The sequence below is a fragment of the Scylla paramamosain genome, chromosome 28, assembly GCF_035594125.1.
Source record: "Scylla paramamosain isolate STU-SP2022 chromosome 28, ASM3559412v1, whole genome shotgun sequence".
Classification (NCBI taxonomy): domain Eukaryota; kingdom Metazoa; phylum Arthropoda; class Malacostraca; order Decapoda; family Portunidae; genus Scylla; species Scylla paramamosain.
In genome coordinates, this window is record NC_087178.1 from 1925001 (window position 1) to 1940000 (window position 15000).

The following is a 15000-nucleotide window of genomic DNA, read 5'->3' on the forward strand; positions in this document are numbered from 1 at the left end:
CTTGTGTTTATCTTTAATCTGGTTACGTTACGTGTCATTTTATAGAATACTTGACCTACTAATCACTATCATCACTACTACTACTACTACTGCTATTCCCTTGTTAACTTACTACCATTACCATCACTACCGCCTTGTTAATGGTAAGTTTAAATATTTTCACTGCCACTTTAACTCTTTCAGTATCGTTATAATTTTATCCTAAAGATCAGCAAAGGATTCTATTGAGTCTAGGATGACGCTCTTTTTTGTAATGAATGATTTAACAATGATCTCAATTAGTCATTCACTATAGATATTTATTTAGTCTACTCTAACTAACACTTGGTGACTGAACAAAGCTTGAATGTTGATTTTTGGCAGTGAATGGGTTAGTCTCAGTCAAGGATCTATTTTTCTTTTTCATTCTTTCCTTACATTATCACAATTACCAACTGCTAGTATTAGACCTTATACTTCTCTCTCTCTCTCTCTCTCTCTCTCTCTCTCTCTCTCTCTCTCTCTCTCTCTCTCTCTCTCTGAACAGTTTTGCTTTTAAAAGGTTAACGAAGAACTGAAAATCATGTTACATAAATTCATCTAATATTTACTTACGCAATTGTAGTGATGAATAAATATTTCTCTCTCTCTCTCTCTCTCTCTCTCTCTCTCTCTCTCTCTCTCTCTCTCTCTCTCTCTCTCTCTCTCTCTCTCCACCACCACCACCACCACCACCTCATCAGAGTAATATTTCAACAGCCTCCCGGTCAGACCTTCAAAGCTCACTCACTGCCTCCCTCTTCGAAGCCTCCAGCAGCAATTAAAAACTTTCCCTCATGGACCAAAAAATAAAAGGGGGGAAAAAAAGCACACGACAGCATAATATGATAACTTTGCCTTCTGAATACGTTGTGGAGACTCATTTTCAGCCGTGTCTCCTGAACCGATATTAATTCAGGCTATGGAGGAGGAGGAGGAGGAGGAGGAGGAGGAGGAGGAGGAGGAGGAGGAGGAGGAGGAGGAGGAGGAGGAGGTGGTGGAGTGTGGTAATATGAGACAAGATGAGATAAAGGCAAGGGGGAAGGGAGGGTGGTGAGAGAGAGAGAGAGAGAGAGAGAGAGAGAGAGAGAGAGAGAGAGAGAGAGAGAGAGAGAGAGAGAGAGAGAGAGAGAGAGAGAGAGAGAGAGAGAGAGAGAGAGAGAGAGAGAGAGAGAGATAGTCAACCCTTGTGTCGTAATAAGATCCTGCTTTTAGGCCCCTTTGCCACTTTGTTTTGGTCAAGGCGAGTTTGCCTCTTCATCTCCCTTTCACTGTGATATAAAAAGAGTTAACAGCGCCAGAAGTAATGCATGAAATCTTTATAAGCATCTACAAAAGAGAAGGGGCGGAGTAAAAGGAATGGATTTTGCAATCTGTAGTAAGTGTAACGATTGGATGTGGCTGTAGAGCAAGTAAAGATGTCTCAAAGTGATTAGCAATTAAGGTAAGATGTACCAAATAGCTGTGAAGGGGTTCAAGAGGGAAGAATATTATGAAATAAAAAAATATAAAAATTCAGTCGTGGAGAAAAAAGTTAGTTCGTATAAGGGTGTTAGAAGACACAGTAGCGGAGCGTGGCACTGAAGGCCGGGAGTTACTGGAGATAGACTGATGATCTGTAACGCATGTGACGCTTCGATGCTTCATGAGGCAGTCTTTCAAAAATGTTATGGAATCCGTCGAGAGAACTGTACCGCCAAGAGAGAGAGAGAGAGAGAGAGAGAGAGAGAGAGAGAGAGAGAGAGAGAGAGAGAGAGAGAGAGGTCCTTTTATGTAGTTGAAAAGTTACCTACATTCATCGACTTATTCTGAGGCGGGGGCATTCATTAAAGCAGTCAGTAACGGACATCACAAACACCATAGATGAATTAACTCCAGGACAACTTATAATGGGTTCCCAGTGGCGGCTTCCTCGGAGTGACTCAACTTACACCCATGAAGGAAAGGGGGAGGAGAGACAGCAACAAAGGTCCAAGTCTTCTCTCCAGTCGGTGTGTCCTGAGCAATAGCAAAAGTAACCATTGACCGAAGCACCGCCGGACACACACACACACACACACACACACACACACACACACACACACACACACACACACACTCCGAATTCAAAAGTCATGATGGTGTTTTGCTTTCTCTCAACCCATGACTCAAAAAAAAAAAAAACACCTGAACACCTCCCAGTGAAGCCTCCCACATAACCATGAAGCCTCTAGACACTTTCCAAGCTTCCTAACGACCACTGGACACCCACCCACACACACACACACACACACACACGTAACAACAATACCATAACAGACCTGTCGGAACACAACACAAGGCGCGCGAAAACTAACGTAAGAGGCTATAAAAAGAAAAAAAAAAAGAAAAAACGAAAGAAAACGTGATGGAGGTGGAGGTGTAAACTAAAAGGTTAAAACTTAGATACAAACTTAGAAAGGAGAGACGCCCAGAAACCCTCCAGTCTGCCTCACCTGTCGTAGAACTGCTCCCTGCAACACGAAAGAAGAGGCAACTTAGTCACAATTATCATTTGCAACATAAAAAAGGTTGGGGGAAGAGGGAGGGAGGGAGGGAGGGAGGGAGGGAGGGGAGATAATGAAAAATAGGGGGACTTTGGGACTGCTGGCAAGAGCTGGAGACAAGTTAATGAGTTAGTAAAATTAGGGAGAGATAAGCAGATGACGAGAGAGAGAGAGAGAGAGAGAGAGAGAGAGAGAGAGAGAGAGAGAGAGAGAGAGAGAGAGAGAGAGAGAGAGAGAGAGAGAGAGAGAGAGAGAGAGAGAGAGATTTACAAGACTTAGGACAGTGGACGAGATTAGGAGCAAGAAAAGGAGTGACAAGGCGGGATGAAGGAAATGGTTAAGCTGACGGTGGTTTGTGGCAGAGATTAAGGAAAAAATAAAGAGAAGCGAATGACAACGAAAATGTTACGTTTATGAAGTGAAATGAGGTGGAGACGGGAAGGATGATGAAGAAAGAAAGAAAGAAGGAAAGAAAGAAAGGAAGAAAAACAATACTACTTTTCAGAGAGAGAGAGAGAGAGAGAGAGAGAGAGAGAGAGAGAGAGAGAGAGAGAGAGAGAGAGAGAGAGAGAGAGAGAGAGAGGGAAGATGTTGTTTCCAGACACGGCAATGAAACAAGAAATGAATATATAATAAAAAAATAAAGAAAGGTGTTAATAAAACAGAAGAGAACATAAACAGGTGTAGATTGCACTTTGGCATAAATAATTTTCTGGATTAAAAAAGAAAAGTGGTGAAAGAAATAAAAACAGATATTAAGTGACCAGAATTCAAAAAGCATTCAAGTCAAAAGGACTTGCTAATGAAAAGTGAGAATGGATAAAAGGCAAAAATCAGAGAGAGAGAGAGAGAGAGAGAGAGAGAGAGAGAGAGAGAGAGAGAGAGAGAGAGAGAGAGAGAGAGAGAGAGAGAGAGAGAGAGAGAGAGAGAGAGAGACTGGGGAGGGGTGGAGGGAGGGAGGGAGGGGGAAACGGGGTTCAATTTAATTATAACATATCTGAAAATTAATAAATATAATTAATATAATGCTAACACTTAAAATAAATGAAGGATTACCAAAGCATCGCCACATGTTCCCAGCCTCCCCCAGTGAGTCCTGAGCTGAAACACAACAACCAGTAACACAAATAAAACATCTAGGCATGATGACACTATCCATACAGAGTTAAACGCAGACCACTGAAAAAAATCGTACGTTTTCCTTAAATTATTGTACTTCATGAATATAAATACTTACCAGATAATAATAATACACATTTTTTCTTTCATTCTGTTGTCTTAACTATGTATCTTCTTATTTTCAGAATGATTTCAGTTAAGATATTTTTACGTTCACTTTTTCTGGCTACTTTTCTTATTATATTTACCGTAATTAGCATATTTTCAGTTTTCTACATATTAATTACTTATCTTTTTATTTTTGCACTCATTTAAGTAAAATTAATATCCTTCCTCATTTACGTGTTTTCTATACTGGCTACTTATCATCTTTGGAGTCACTTAAACATTTCTCCACATTTACTTAGCTACTTATCTTTAACTTCAGGCACTTTGGTAAACGCCCTTCTTCATGTTCTTCACCCTCATCCTCAATCGCTTTAGCAAACACCCTTTCTCCGTTTTCTGTCGTCTTCCTGGTGTGCTCAAGTCGACGGTTCGCAAGGTCGTGATAAACTTACCTTCTCGTGTACCAATGAGTCGCACTGGCATCGTATCTTCACCCAAACTTACGGTCTACTTATCATTAACCTCTGCCATTACCTAAGGAGTTTCGAGTGCATGGAAATCTTAAGTCAAAAGCCAAGAACGAGAGCTTCCTTTTACAGACAGACAGATACACACACACACACACACACACACACAATGAATGAAAAAAAATATTATCTCATCAATTTCTTTATTATTCTCAATGTTATTCTTAGCATATTTTCCTCCATTCCTCCTCCTGCTTCTCCGCTCTCTTTCTTGTTTTTCCTTCTCCTCCTTCTTCGAAACAAGACACCAACAAATGAAAACTAACGCTGGTGAACAAGTTTGTAGGTGTGGAAGGAGAGAGAGAGACAGAGAGAGAGAGAGAGAGAGAGAGAGAGAGAGAGAGAGAGAGAGAGAGAGAGAGAGAGAGAGAGAGAGAGAGAGAGAGAGAGAGAGAGAGAGAGAGATAATGATTATATACACAAACCTAACTCATTTACTCTCTCTCTCTCTCTCTCTCTCTCTCTCTCTCTCTCTCTCTTTCTCTGTCTCTCTCTCTCTGGTTTCAGCTGCCAGAATACTGCAACATTATGTATTTAGTAAAGGCGGGAGGGATGGAGGGAGGAAGGAGGGAAGGTGAGAGGGGAGGGAGGGAGGGAGGGAGGGCGAGATGAATGAGTGGGGAGTGATGGAAAGTGATGAAGTGGTGAAGAAGGAGAGAAATGAGTAGGGTAGGATGAACTCAGGAGCAGGAGAGAGAGAGAGAGAGAGAGAGAGAGAGAGAGAGAGAGAGAGAGAGAGAGAGAGAGAGAGAGAGAGAGAGAGAGAGAGAATGTAAAAAAAGAAATGAAAAGAGATCCGCGATAAAAAAAAAACTGTACCCTCACTTTTTATTCATTCCTTTGATAAAAAAAAAGAGGAAAGCATCAACTCCATAAATTAATAATACTCGAGTTAATCTAATAATGAGGTAATGATGCCAACTCACTATACTTTCACTGCATCTTCCTCTGTGCTCTCGGTAAGTGGATGGTGAATCAGCGAAGGAGAGAGAGAGAGAGAGAGAGAGAGAGAGAGAGAGAGAGAGAGAGAGAGAGAGAGAGAGAGAGAGAGAGAGAGAGAGAGAGAGAGAGAGAGAGAGACTATATGTTAAGTGAACGTTAAATCATCACTTTGTCAATAACACTTGCGAAATATCTCGTCGCGACGGACTGGAATAAAAAAAAAAAAAAAAAAAAAGTTAAAAGCCGTTGAAACCGTTACCGGACCTAACCGTCGTATTAATCAGAATTTTGAGCGGCGGCCTGCCTTTGCGAGGAACTTAGTGGCGAATTGTTAACAGGAGGCGAAGCAAAAGAGGAAGAGGGAGAGGAGGATGAAAGAGGAGAGAAAGATTTGGGAGATGAACGTAGTTTTGTGAACCATTTCGAGAAAGGTGGAAACTGTTACTGAAAATTGTGAAGTGTGTTTGTATGTACGGGATAAATGTGTTTCTAAACCTATCTGTCTACGTATCAGTTCTCGACAATGCCTGTTACCATCGTTATCATAATTATGGTGACAGGCGCAACAAATATATGGACTCTCCATTGAAATACCACTCTACACTGTTATGTTTCCCTTACAGTAACATTTATAGGTGGAAATGTGTTGACACGGCGTCCCTCTCAATGCAAACCAGAGAGAGAGAGAGAGAGAGAGAGAGAGAGAGAGAGAGAGAGAGAGAGAGAGAGAGAGAGAGAGAGAGAGAGAGAGAGAGAGTTAACCTGTCATTCTCTTTTCCATTCTTCACTTCCCTAATGTTTCTATATCAACGTAAGTGAAACAGAGAACAACAGATACACAGACAGACACACAAACACACAGACAGACACAAGGACACACATGAGCAGGCAAAGGCGTGGCGTGCATTGAGGAAGGAGGAGGAGTAGGGGGAAGGAGATGGAAGAGAGAGGGAGAGTGAGTAATGGCGAAGATAATGCTATGAGAGAGAGAGAGAGAGAGAGAGAGAGAGAGAGAGAGAGAGAGAGAGAGAGAGAGAGAGAGAGATTAGTGAGTGAAACAGTGAATGAGAAAGCGGGTGAGCGAGTGAATGAACAAGAGAAAGAGGGAGAGAATGAGTACAGTAGAACATTCAGTGAGTGAGTGAGTGAGTGAGAGGGAGAGACAGGTAGGAGCTCAGATGTCGAAACTGGAGTAAGGTGAAAATGAAATAATAATGGAGGCAAACATGGTGCAGAAATAACAAAAAAAAAAATAACAATGAAACTAAGAATAGTAAACGGAGAGAAAGAGAGAGAGAGAAAAAAAACACTACGAAGATAAAGAGAAAAAAAAATAAAAAGAAAAAAAAGATAATTACGAAAGAGGAAGACCAAGAAAAAAAAAAAAAAAAACAACAACAAAACAACAACAGACGATCGAAGTAAATAAGAAAGGTAACAAAGACAAAACAAAAAATTTTCCCCCTTAGTCCCATTGAGTCCCATCCACCCTCACTCTCCCATCCACAGCCTTCCTTCCACGCCTCCCCTTCCCCTCAGAGCTTTAGCAAGAGGTTAATAAAGCGGGTTGGATAGCACTGTCATCGCCCCTTCCCTTACAACAGACAGACCAGACGCGGCGTTGACGGCTGGAAGGGTCAGAGAGAGAGAGAGAGAGAGAGAGAGAGAGAGAGAGAGAGAGAGAGAGAGAGAGAGAGAGAGAGAGAGAGAGAGAGAGAGAGAGAGAGAGAGAATTTAATTTTGTTTCAATTATGCACCGTTTCAACACTAATACTATTCGGCATATAATAATAATAATAATAATAATAATAATAATAATAATAATAATAATAATAATAATAATAATAATAATGAATGAATGACGAGATACGACGCGTTTGGTGATTGTGGTGGTGATGTCAGTGATGGTGGTGACGGTGGTGATGATGGTGGTTGTGAAAGTAGCGGTGATGATTGTAATGGTTGTGAAGGTGGTGCTGGTTAGGGTGGTGATGGCAGTGGTAGTGGTAGTGGTAGGAGAGATGGTGGTGGTGGTGGTGGTGATTATGGTGGTGATGGCAGTGGTAGTGGTAGTGGTGGCGGTAGTGATGGTGGTGGTCATGAAAGTAGTGATGGTGAGAGCGGTGGTTGTGAAAGTGGTGGTAGTGGTGGTGGTGGTGGTGGTGGTGATGGTGGTGGTGGTGGCGATCCGGTCCTTACGTGACAACACACGAAAGGGAGAAAAATACATGTTTGAGCGGGCACTGCAAAAAAGAAAAGAAAAAAAGAAAAAAAAAAAACACTGAGGAAAAGTTGGACTATTGAGTGGTAATTAGTGATGCTCTATAATGGTGCTGCTCAAAGGGCCAACAACAACAACAACAACAACAGCAACAATAATAACAGAGAAAGAAAGCAACTATTACAACAACAGGGACGGTAACAGTGATGGAGAAGAAGAAGAAGAAGAAGAAGAAGAAGAAGAAGAAGAAGAAGAAGAAGAAGAAGAAGAAGAAGAAGAAGAAGAAGAAGAAGAAGAAGAAGAAGAAGAAGAAGAAGAAGAAGAAGAAGAAGAAGAAGAAGAAGAAGAAGAAGAAGAAGAAGAAGAAGAAGAAGAAGAAGAAGAAGAAGAAGAAGAAGAAGAAGAAGAAGAAGAAGAAGAAGAAGAAGAAGAAGAAGAAGAAGAAGAAGAAGAAGAAGAAGAAGAAGAAGAAGAAGAAGAAGAAGAAGAAGAAGAAGAAGAAGAAGAAGATGATGATGATGATGATGATGATGAAAAGAAGAAGAAGAAGAAGAAGAAGAAGAAGAAGAAGAAGAAGAAGAAGAAGAAGAAGAAGATCAACAACAACAACAACAACAACAACAACAACAAATGACAAGAATATGCCTAAATAAGCCCAGACAGACACCAGCAACACAGCAGCAGCAGCAGCAGCAGCAGCAGCAGCAGAGACAGCGGCGCTTCGCAATATTGGGACAGATAATTTCGAAAACAATCCCAACAATGAACGCCTCGTTTGTTTGAAAATTATGCAGCATAACAATTTTTTTAGTGTCTGTTGAAGAAAAAAGAAAAAAATGCTGAGCGGATGCGAAAAAAATGCATCCCTAGCGATTACATTTTTAATCTTGAACAAAAACATGTAATGAGACTTTGGCCAGCCTTTTGTAATGAAACTGAAAAAAAAGTATAGTGTTTTTTTTTCCCAAGGCAAACGAAAATAATGAAAAGAAAGTACAGTCATATGGTTTGCGTAGCAGTGCCTGGGAAGACTACCAGGGGGTGAGGTGTGCACTATACGAATGTCTTATTATTATTTTTATCATTGCCTTCAATTTATTTGTCTGCTCTCTCTCTCTCTCTCTCTCTCTCTCTCTCTCTCTCTCTCTCTCTCTCTCTCTCTCTCTCTGTTCATCCATACAACAATTCAGCTATATTCTAACATAAAAAGAACAATTGTCAGACGAATCAATCAAATCACTGGCAACAGTAGTTAGTAAATAGTTTATAATTTACTGTCAGTTAATTCTTTACGATATGACGATTAATTTTAATTTCAAGCGAACTGGCAGCTAATATGAATTTCCTTTGATGGACTCAACCGCACAGAGCATTGAGCAGACCTGGAAAAAAGAACTTTCTATCCCATTACCTTTACTGCCCCTGGTTTGTATTTCCATTCCAGCACGAATGGATTTTTAAAGCGTTGTAATTTACGATCATTTGTTATTTTCCTCTGAAAACACGAGACGTCTTCACCTCTCACGTAACAAGAATGTCTTTCATAAAGCGAAGGAGCTGAACGCACTCTTGAATGTTCTGTGTTAAGCAACTGCTATTGTCTCTCTCGTGGAAACAGGTTATGAGTTCGCCTTTACTTGTACACACCTGTCTGTGACCTGTGTACAGCGCATCCTCGCCAGTCAATCCAGTAAGTTCTACTCTCTTCAACATTTTTCGTTCCCAGCTAATTTTATGTTTTTGTACAATATCAAATGAGTGGATCCTTCGTTGCGCACCGTGTCTCTCATACCAGAAGGAAATTATAGAATCCTCAGCGCCTATTTCTTTCACCTTCACTCGCCATTAACGTGTCCTGTAAAATAAATACAACTGCGAGAACGTGACAGTCGCTACATTTTTTTCACTGTTTTCTTCCTCGTAAGCCCAACGGATTTCATCACGCTCGGTATTTATTTAGCTTTTTCTCTGACTTTCCATTCCGCTGCAGATAACATGTTCCCTCCACCTGGCCCGGCACAGTAATCCCTTATTCCCTGGCCCATTGTCCCTCCAGCCCTCCAGTCCCTTCTTCCCTGCTTTCCTTCCCTCCTCTCTCGCTTCCCTTCCATCTTGTTCCATCCCGCGCTTGCTGATCCTCTTCTCGGGACACAGGAGACGATATTAAAACTTCCCATCAAGTTGACTTCTCACGACGATGATTAATTGATACCGATGTACGTACAGGGTTGCTTCTCCACGAACATTTTCATTTTCGTTCGAACCCAAAGGTTTAGCTCTTAATGCCGGGAGCTTCCGCGCTGATCCGACTCTTTATTTATAACCAACCTCCTTACATCCCACAGGGGCAGGGAGGGAGCGGGCAGGATCCCACTCCACTCCTTCCCCGTTCTCCCTGCCATGGAGAGATTAGTTTAGTGTCCCCTTGTTCGTTTTCTTTAGATTCGCCGTCAGACAAGAGCTCCTTCCAAATGAGAGAGAGAGAGAGAGAGAGAGAGAGAGAGAGAGAGAGAGAGAGAGAGAGAGAGAGAGAGAGAGAGAGAGAGAGAGAGAGAGAGAGAGAGAGAGAGAGAGAGAGAGAGAGAGAGAATATTCTGTGTCGGATGCTGTAAAAAAAACACTAGGAGGGAAAAATCATAAATGAAGGAGGAAAAATAAAAATCGGATCTCGAATTCTTCTGCGTATACACGAATCCCTTTGAGTCAGGCCGGGGACACACGAGTGGAACATTTCAATCGTGTTTCATTGAGCCAGCGATCCGTGCCGAGGCTGGTGTCTTCCGTGCATCACTACCACGATTTTTGCTGCTAAAACCTGGACTCTACCTATTCTGCCAATAGAAAACTAACATGCTAACTAACAAAACTGATTACCTACCTAACTACTTGCCAAACTAACCATCTATTTACCCCGATAACTGATTACCTACCTAACTACTTGCCAAACTAACGATCTATTTACCCCACTAACTGATTACCTACACACCTATCTAATTACTAACTACTCGCACCTACGCAGCTAACTCAATCTGTAAAACAAAGCAGTAACTGACTCACGGATGAATCATGCGTGGCACTCCACAATTCCTGCTTCGTGGTGGTTCATGACACTCGAATTTGAAACCCAGACACTTTGGAATTGAAACAGTGAATTTTACCTTTAATTTTTACCATTAAGAATCCCTCCTGGCAGGGCATATTTCTAAAGCCTCCATTCTCATCCCCCTTCCCTCCCCTTATCCCCCACCCCGGACGGCTTACACTGGCTTATAAAGTGTGTTTTATACATATTGGAAAATACACAGGTAGAATTTCGGGTATAATTCCGTATTCTAAGCTTAACTTACACCGGCCACTTGCTGCGTTATTAAATTTACTTCCTGAATACCTCTTTCAGCCTCGGGATGCGAGTGACCGACACAGAACTTGAATTTACTATTAATCTAATTTACCTTTCTATATCTACATCTCTTTCCTCGGAGTGTGGCGCCGCGCTGCAACAGACCAGGGAAAGGTGGGAGGAAAGGCAAGGAATGGAGACTGGGAGGCGTCGCGGTGATAGCAGTGTGTAAGGAACAGAGCAGGAAGAGGTGGAAGGGAGGGCAAGATATAGAGACTGGGAGGCGTCGCGGTGATAGCAGTGTGTAAGGAACAGAGCAGGAAGAGATGGAAGGGAGGCCAAGGTATAGAGACTGGGAGGCGTCGCGGTGATTGCACAGTATAAGGAACAGAGCAGGGAAAGGTGGAAGGGAAGGCAAGGAATAGGAACTGGGAGGCGTCGCGTTACAGCACAGTGCACATCTTGATAGCAGAGTGTAAGGAACAGACACCGGCGAGCTGTTTTTATGTCCGAGTGTGTGAGGTGTAGGGCGCCACCAGAGAGTAAAGGTGTTTTTACTGGCCTTTTTCCTGCGATTTTCTCATTAAGGCTATTTTTAAAGACTACAGAGATGACTGTTTGTCTCTGTCTCTTTTATCTTTTTCATCGATGGCGTGGAAACCTTGTTAAACTATATTAATTGGGTTCAGAGGAGTCTTTTTCTAATCGATGGAGTGCAAAATCCTTATTAAACTATATCATTTAGATTTACTAGTCTTTCCAAATCGATGGCGCAGAATCCTTGTGAAACTGTCACTAGAAGCGTGAAAACACCCTTGAGAACCCTAAGCACTTCCACAAGAGCCTGTTAGCCCCTCCCTGCTAATGACGCTAAGCAAGTTTTTCCTTCTTATTTTACGTGTTAGGGGGACCGGCATAGGGCAAAAAATGGCTAAAAATAACTGCCAGCTTACAGTGGAGAGAGAGAGAGAGAGAGAGAGAGAGAGAGAGAGAGAGAGAGAGAGAGAGAGAGAGAGAGAGAGAGAGAGAGAGAGAGAGAGAGAGAGAGAGAGAGACTAAGAATAACTACAGACAACTTTAATGACGGAAAAAAAAAAAGTAGCAGACACGAAAATGTTCACTACTGGAATACTTCTTTGCTGTGAGTGGCATCTTTCAAAAATCTGTTAACCTACGAATATACACGGTTTTCATTAAATATGAGAGCACCATAGCAGCCGGATGGTTCAAGGCAATGGAAACGAGGCACCAGAACGCTTATGAATACCTGATGTGTCTTTTCTTCAGCGTTAGCCAGAGAATGACGAAAAGAAAAGAAAGAAAAGAAAGAAAAACCTCAGTAGCAAGTCTATATTCTACACACCAGCAGTACACCTCCCTCTACTTGGCCTCCTTCCCACACCTTCCCCAATACTGATCTTAATGCAGCACTAATCCTAAAGGTGACCGGCAGGTGCGTCTCCACTTCCCTCTGGAGGCGCTGACGGAGAGAGAGGCGAGGAGGAAAAGGGAATAAATACAGAATAACAAGAAGGCGAAGCAAGGGAGAGATAATGAGGAAAAGGTTTCAGAATAACAGCAATATTCAACGACTGAGGGGAGAGAGAGAGAGAGAGAGAGAGAGAGAGAGAGAGAGAGAGAGAGAGAGAGAGAGAGAGAGAGAGAGAGAGAGAGAGTTTCTCAGATGACCCAGGACCAGGCGGCTCCGAGGTCAAAGATCTAAATTCAGTTAAATCTATGACCCTTTCCTCCTCCCCATCCTTCCACACGCCCCCCCCCACCCCCATGATCCCCGGAAAGGCAATTTAGCAGACGTCAGGAGGAGGAGGAGGAGGAGGAGGAGGACGAGGAGGAGGAACAAGAAAAAGATGAAGAGAAAGATAGGAGAAAAATAAAACTTCAAAGAGAGAGAGAGAGAGAGAGAGAGAGAGAGAGAGAGAGAGAGAGAGAGAGAGAGAGAGAGAGAGAGAGAGAGAGAGAGAGAGAGAGAGAGAGAGAGAGAAAGTGTCACAGCTTGCTAAAAGGAAAGTAGGAAGAAGGGAAAAAAGGAAGGGAAGGAATAAAAGAAGTGAGTAAAGGAAAGAAAATAAGGAAGGAAAAATAGAAAAGAAACACAACACGGAAAAGTAAAGAAAAATTGATAGAAATTAAAAAGAAAGTAAAAAGAAAAAAATAAACATGCAGGATAAGGAAAATCTAAGCAAAACATTAAAGTGAAACGTAAATTAGGATTAAAATAATATATAATTCACAAGACGTCAAAATTATGTAGGTATTATTCTCTCTCTCTCTCTCTCTCTCTCTCTCTCTCTCTCTCTCTCTCTCTCTCTCTCTCTCTCTCAGGGCTAAAGTTACGCGACAGACATAAACCCACGTGTTGGCAACCAGCCACGACAACACCTTCATCCTTATTACCGGTGTCTGACACACACACACACACACACACACACACACACACACACACACACACACACACACACACACACACACACACCAACGCAAAAATCAGATCACACAAGGTATTATATATCTGGTTTTTGACAACTCTCTCTCTCTCTCTCTCTCTCTCTCTCTCTTGGTCTTCGTCAGCAGAGAGGGCTGACTATGACCTTCCACAGTGTTTTATCGGCTGAATGCGATCCAAGCCAAAACGCGTGCACACACACACACACACACACACACACACACACACACACACACACACACACACACACACACACACACACACCGTCTCCCTCCAAACCACATTCCTACTAATACACACACACACCGTCTCCCTCCAATCCACATTCCCACCAACAAACACACACACACACACACACACACACACACACATCGTCTCCCTCCAATCCACATTCCCACTAATCTTTATCATCCACCCTCATACAAGCCCTCCTCCATCCACACGTCTACCTCCCACACACAGCTGCTATTCCACTGTTCCTCCCTCCTGTGTATCCCATCACCGCTGAGTCCTTCCTTCTCCTGCCAGCATCCACGTGTCCTTTCCAGAGTGGCGAAGGACATACCATTAGCACCATTATAGACTGAATGTAGTGACTGGTAAACTGTAAGAGAGACTACAGATAACTTAACGTAACCACAACAAAAGGGGGAAGTGACTTAACCCTCTCACTGATACATGGAACAATTCACAACACCAGAAGTAATGTATGAAATCTTTTATAATCATCTACAGGAAATAAGGGTATAAAAATGATTAGATTTCTCGATTTCTAACCAGTACAGTAAAACAAGAAAATATGTCTCCGAGTGAATAGTAATTAAAACAGGAGCTGCCGAGTAGTAATGAAAGGGTTAAAAATAAGACAACTCTACTGGCACACTTGCATGTTCTCTTTCTTCCTCGCTGCTTTTACTGAAGAGATATGCATGAGATATTCAAGCGTTATTCATAGTACTGCTGCATTTTTTCTCTGTCTCCGTGTGGTTACGCAATGGCGGTCTTGTTTTAAGTTCGAGTCTGAGGTAAACTTGAGTGAAGGTTGTGAGGGGGGTTGTGGATTCTCGTGTTTTTTTTTTTTTCGTGTAGCAGAAGAAAGAAAAACAAGGAAAAAAAAAAGGTCTCAGAGTGTCATTTCCCTTCCCATAATCCTCTCCCTCTCCACCCACTCACCATCTTCCTCACCACATAAACTGAGCTCTCAACACACACCCATTTTTTTTTATATACACACTTTGCTTCCCCCCTAATGTATACAACCTTCACACGCGCCCTCTCTTTCTCACACCCTCGCCACTTCCCCTCTTCTTCCTTTCCCTTCCACGTGCACTTCCACACCTGCTAGACACCTGTTAATTTACCCCGTTGCAGAGTGGAGCAGTCACTTCGCGAGAAATCCTACACGAGCGTCAGCCAGCCTACCACTCCTGCCCCTCGCCCGGCCCGCCAAATTTAAAGGCCAAACCAGATTCGGGCGACACACCTCACGCCACGCCACAACCTGGAATTAATTTACATGCCCGGAGAGAACTGATGGGTCGGTATGAATATTGATGGAGGGGAGAGGTCATATAGTGTTGCCAGCGAGAGAGAGAGAGAGAGAGAGAGAGAGAGAGAGAGAGAGAGAGAGAGAGAGAGAGAGAGAGAGAGAGAGAGAGAGAGAGAGAGAGAGAGAGAGAGAGAGAGAGAGAATGTTGATAGTTATAGTAAGACTGACACAAAGACATGCGAGCAGT

The 15000-nt window shown here is 42.5% G+C and overlaps 1 protein-coding gene across 22 annotated transcripts in view; it reads right to left on the reverse strand.

Moving 5' to 3' along the window:
- The window catches only part of LOC135114692 (heterogeneous nuclear ribonucleoprotein C-like), a 337990-nt gene that overhangs the window by 19074 nt on the left and 303916 nt on the right, over positions 1-15000 (reverse strand). For 17 of the 22 annotated variants that reach the window (XM_064030595.1, XM_064030598.1, XM_064030592.1 and 14 more), the window contains one exon: positions 2493-2510. The exons of the other annotated variants lie outside the window; for them this stretch is intronic. In XM_064030595.1, coding sequence (XP_063886665.1) covers positions 2493-2510 — 18 coding nt within the window. The remainder of the gene's footprint in view (positions 1-2492; positions 2511-15000) is intronic. 22 annotated transcript variants of the gene reach the window in all.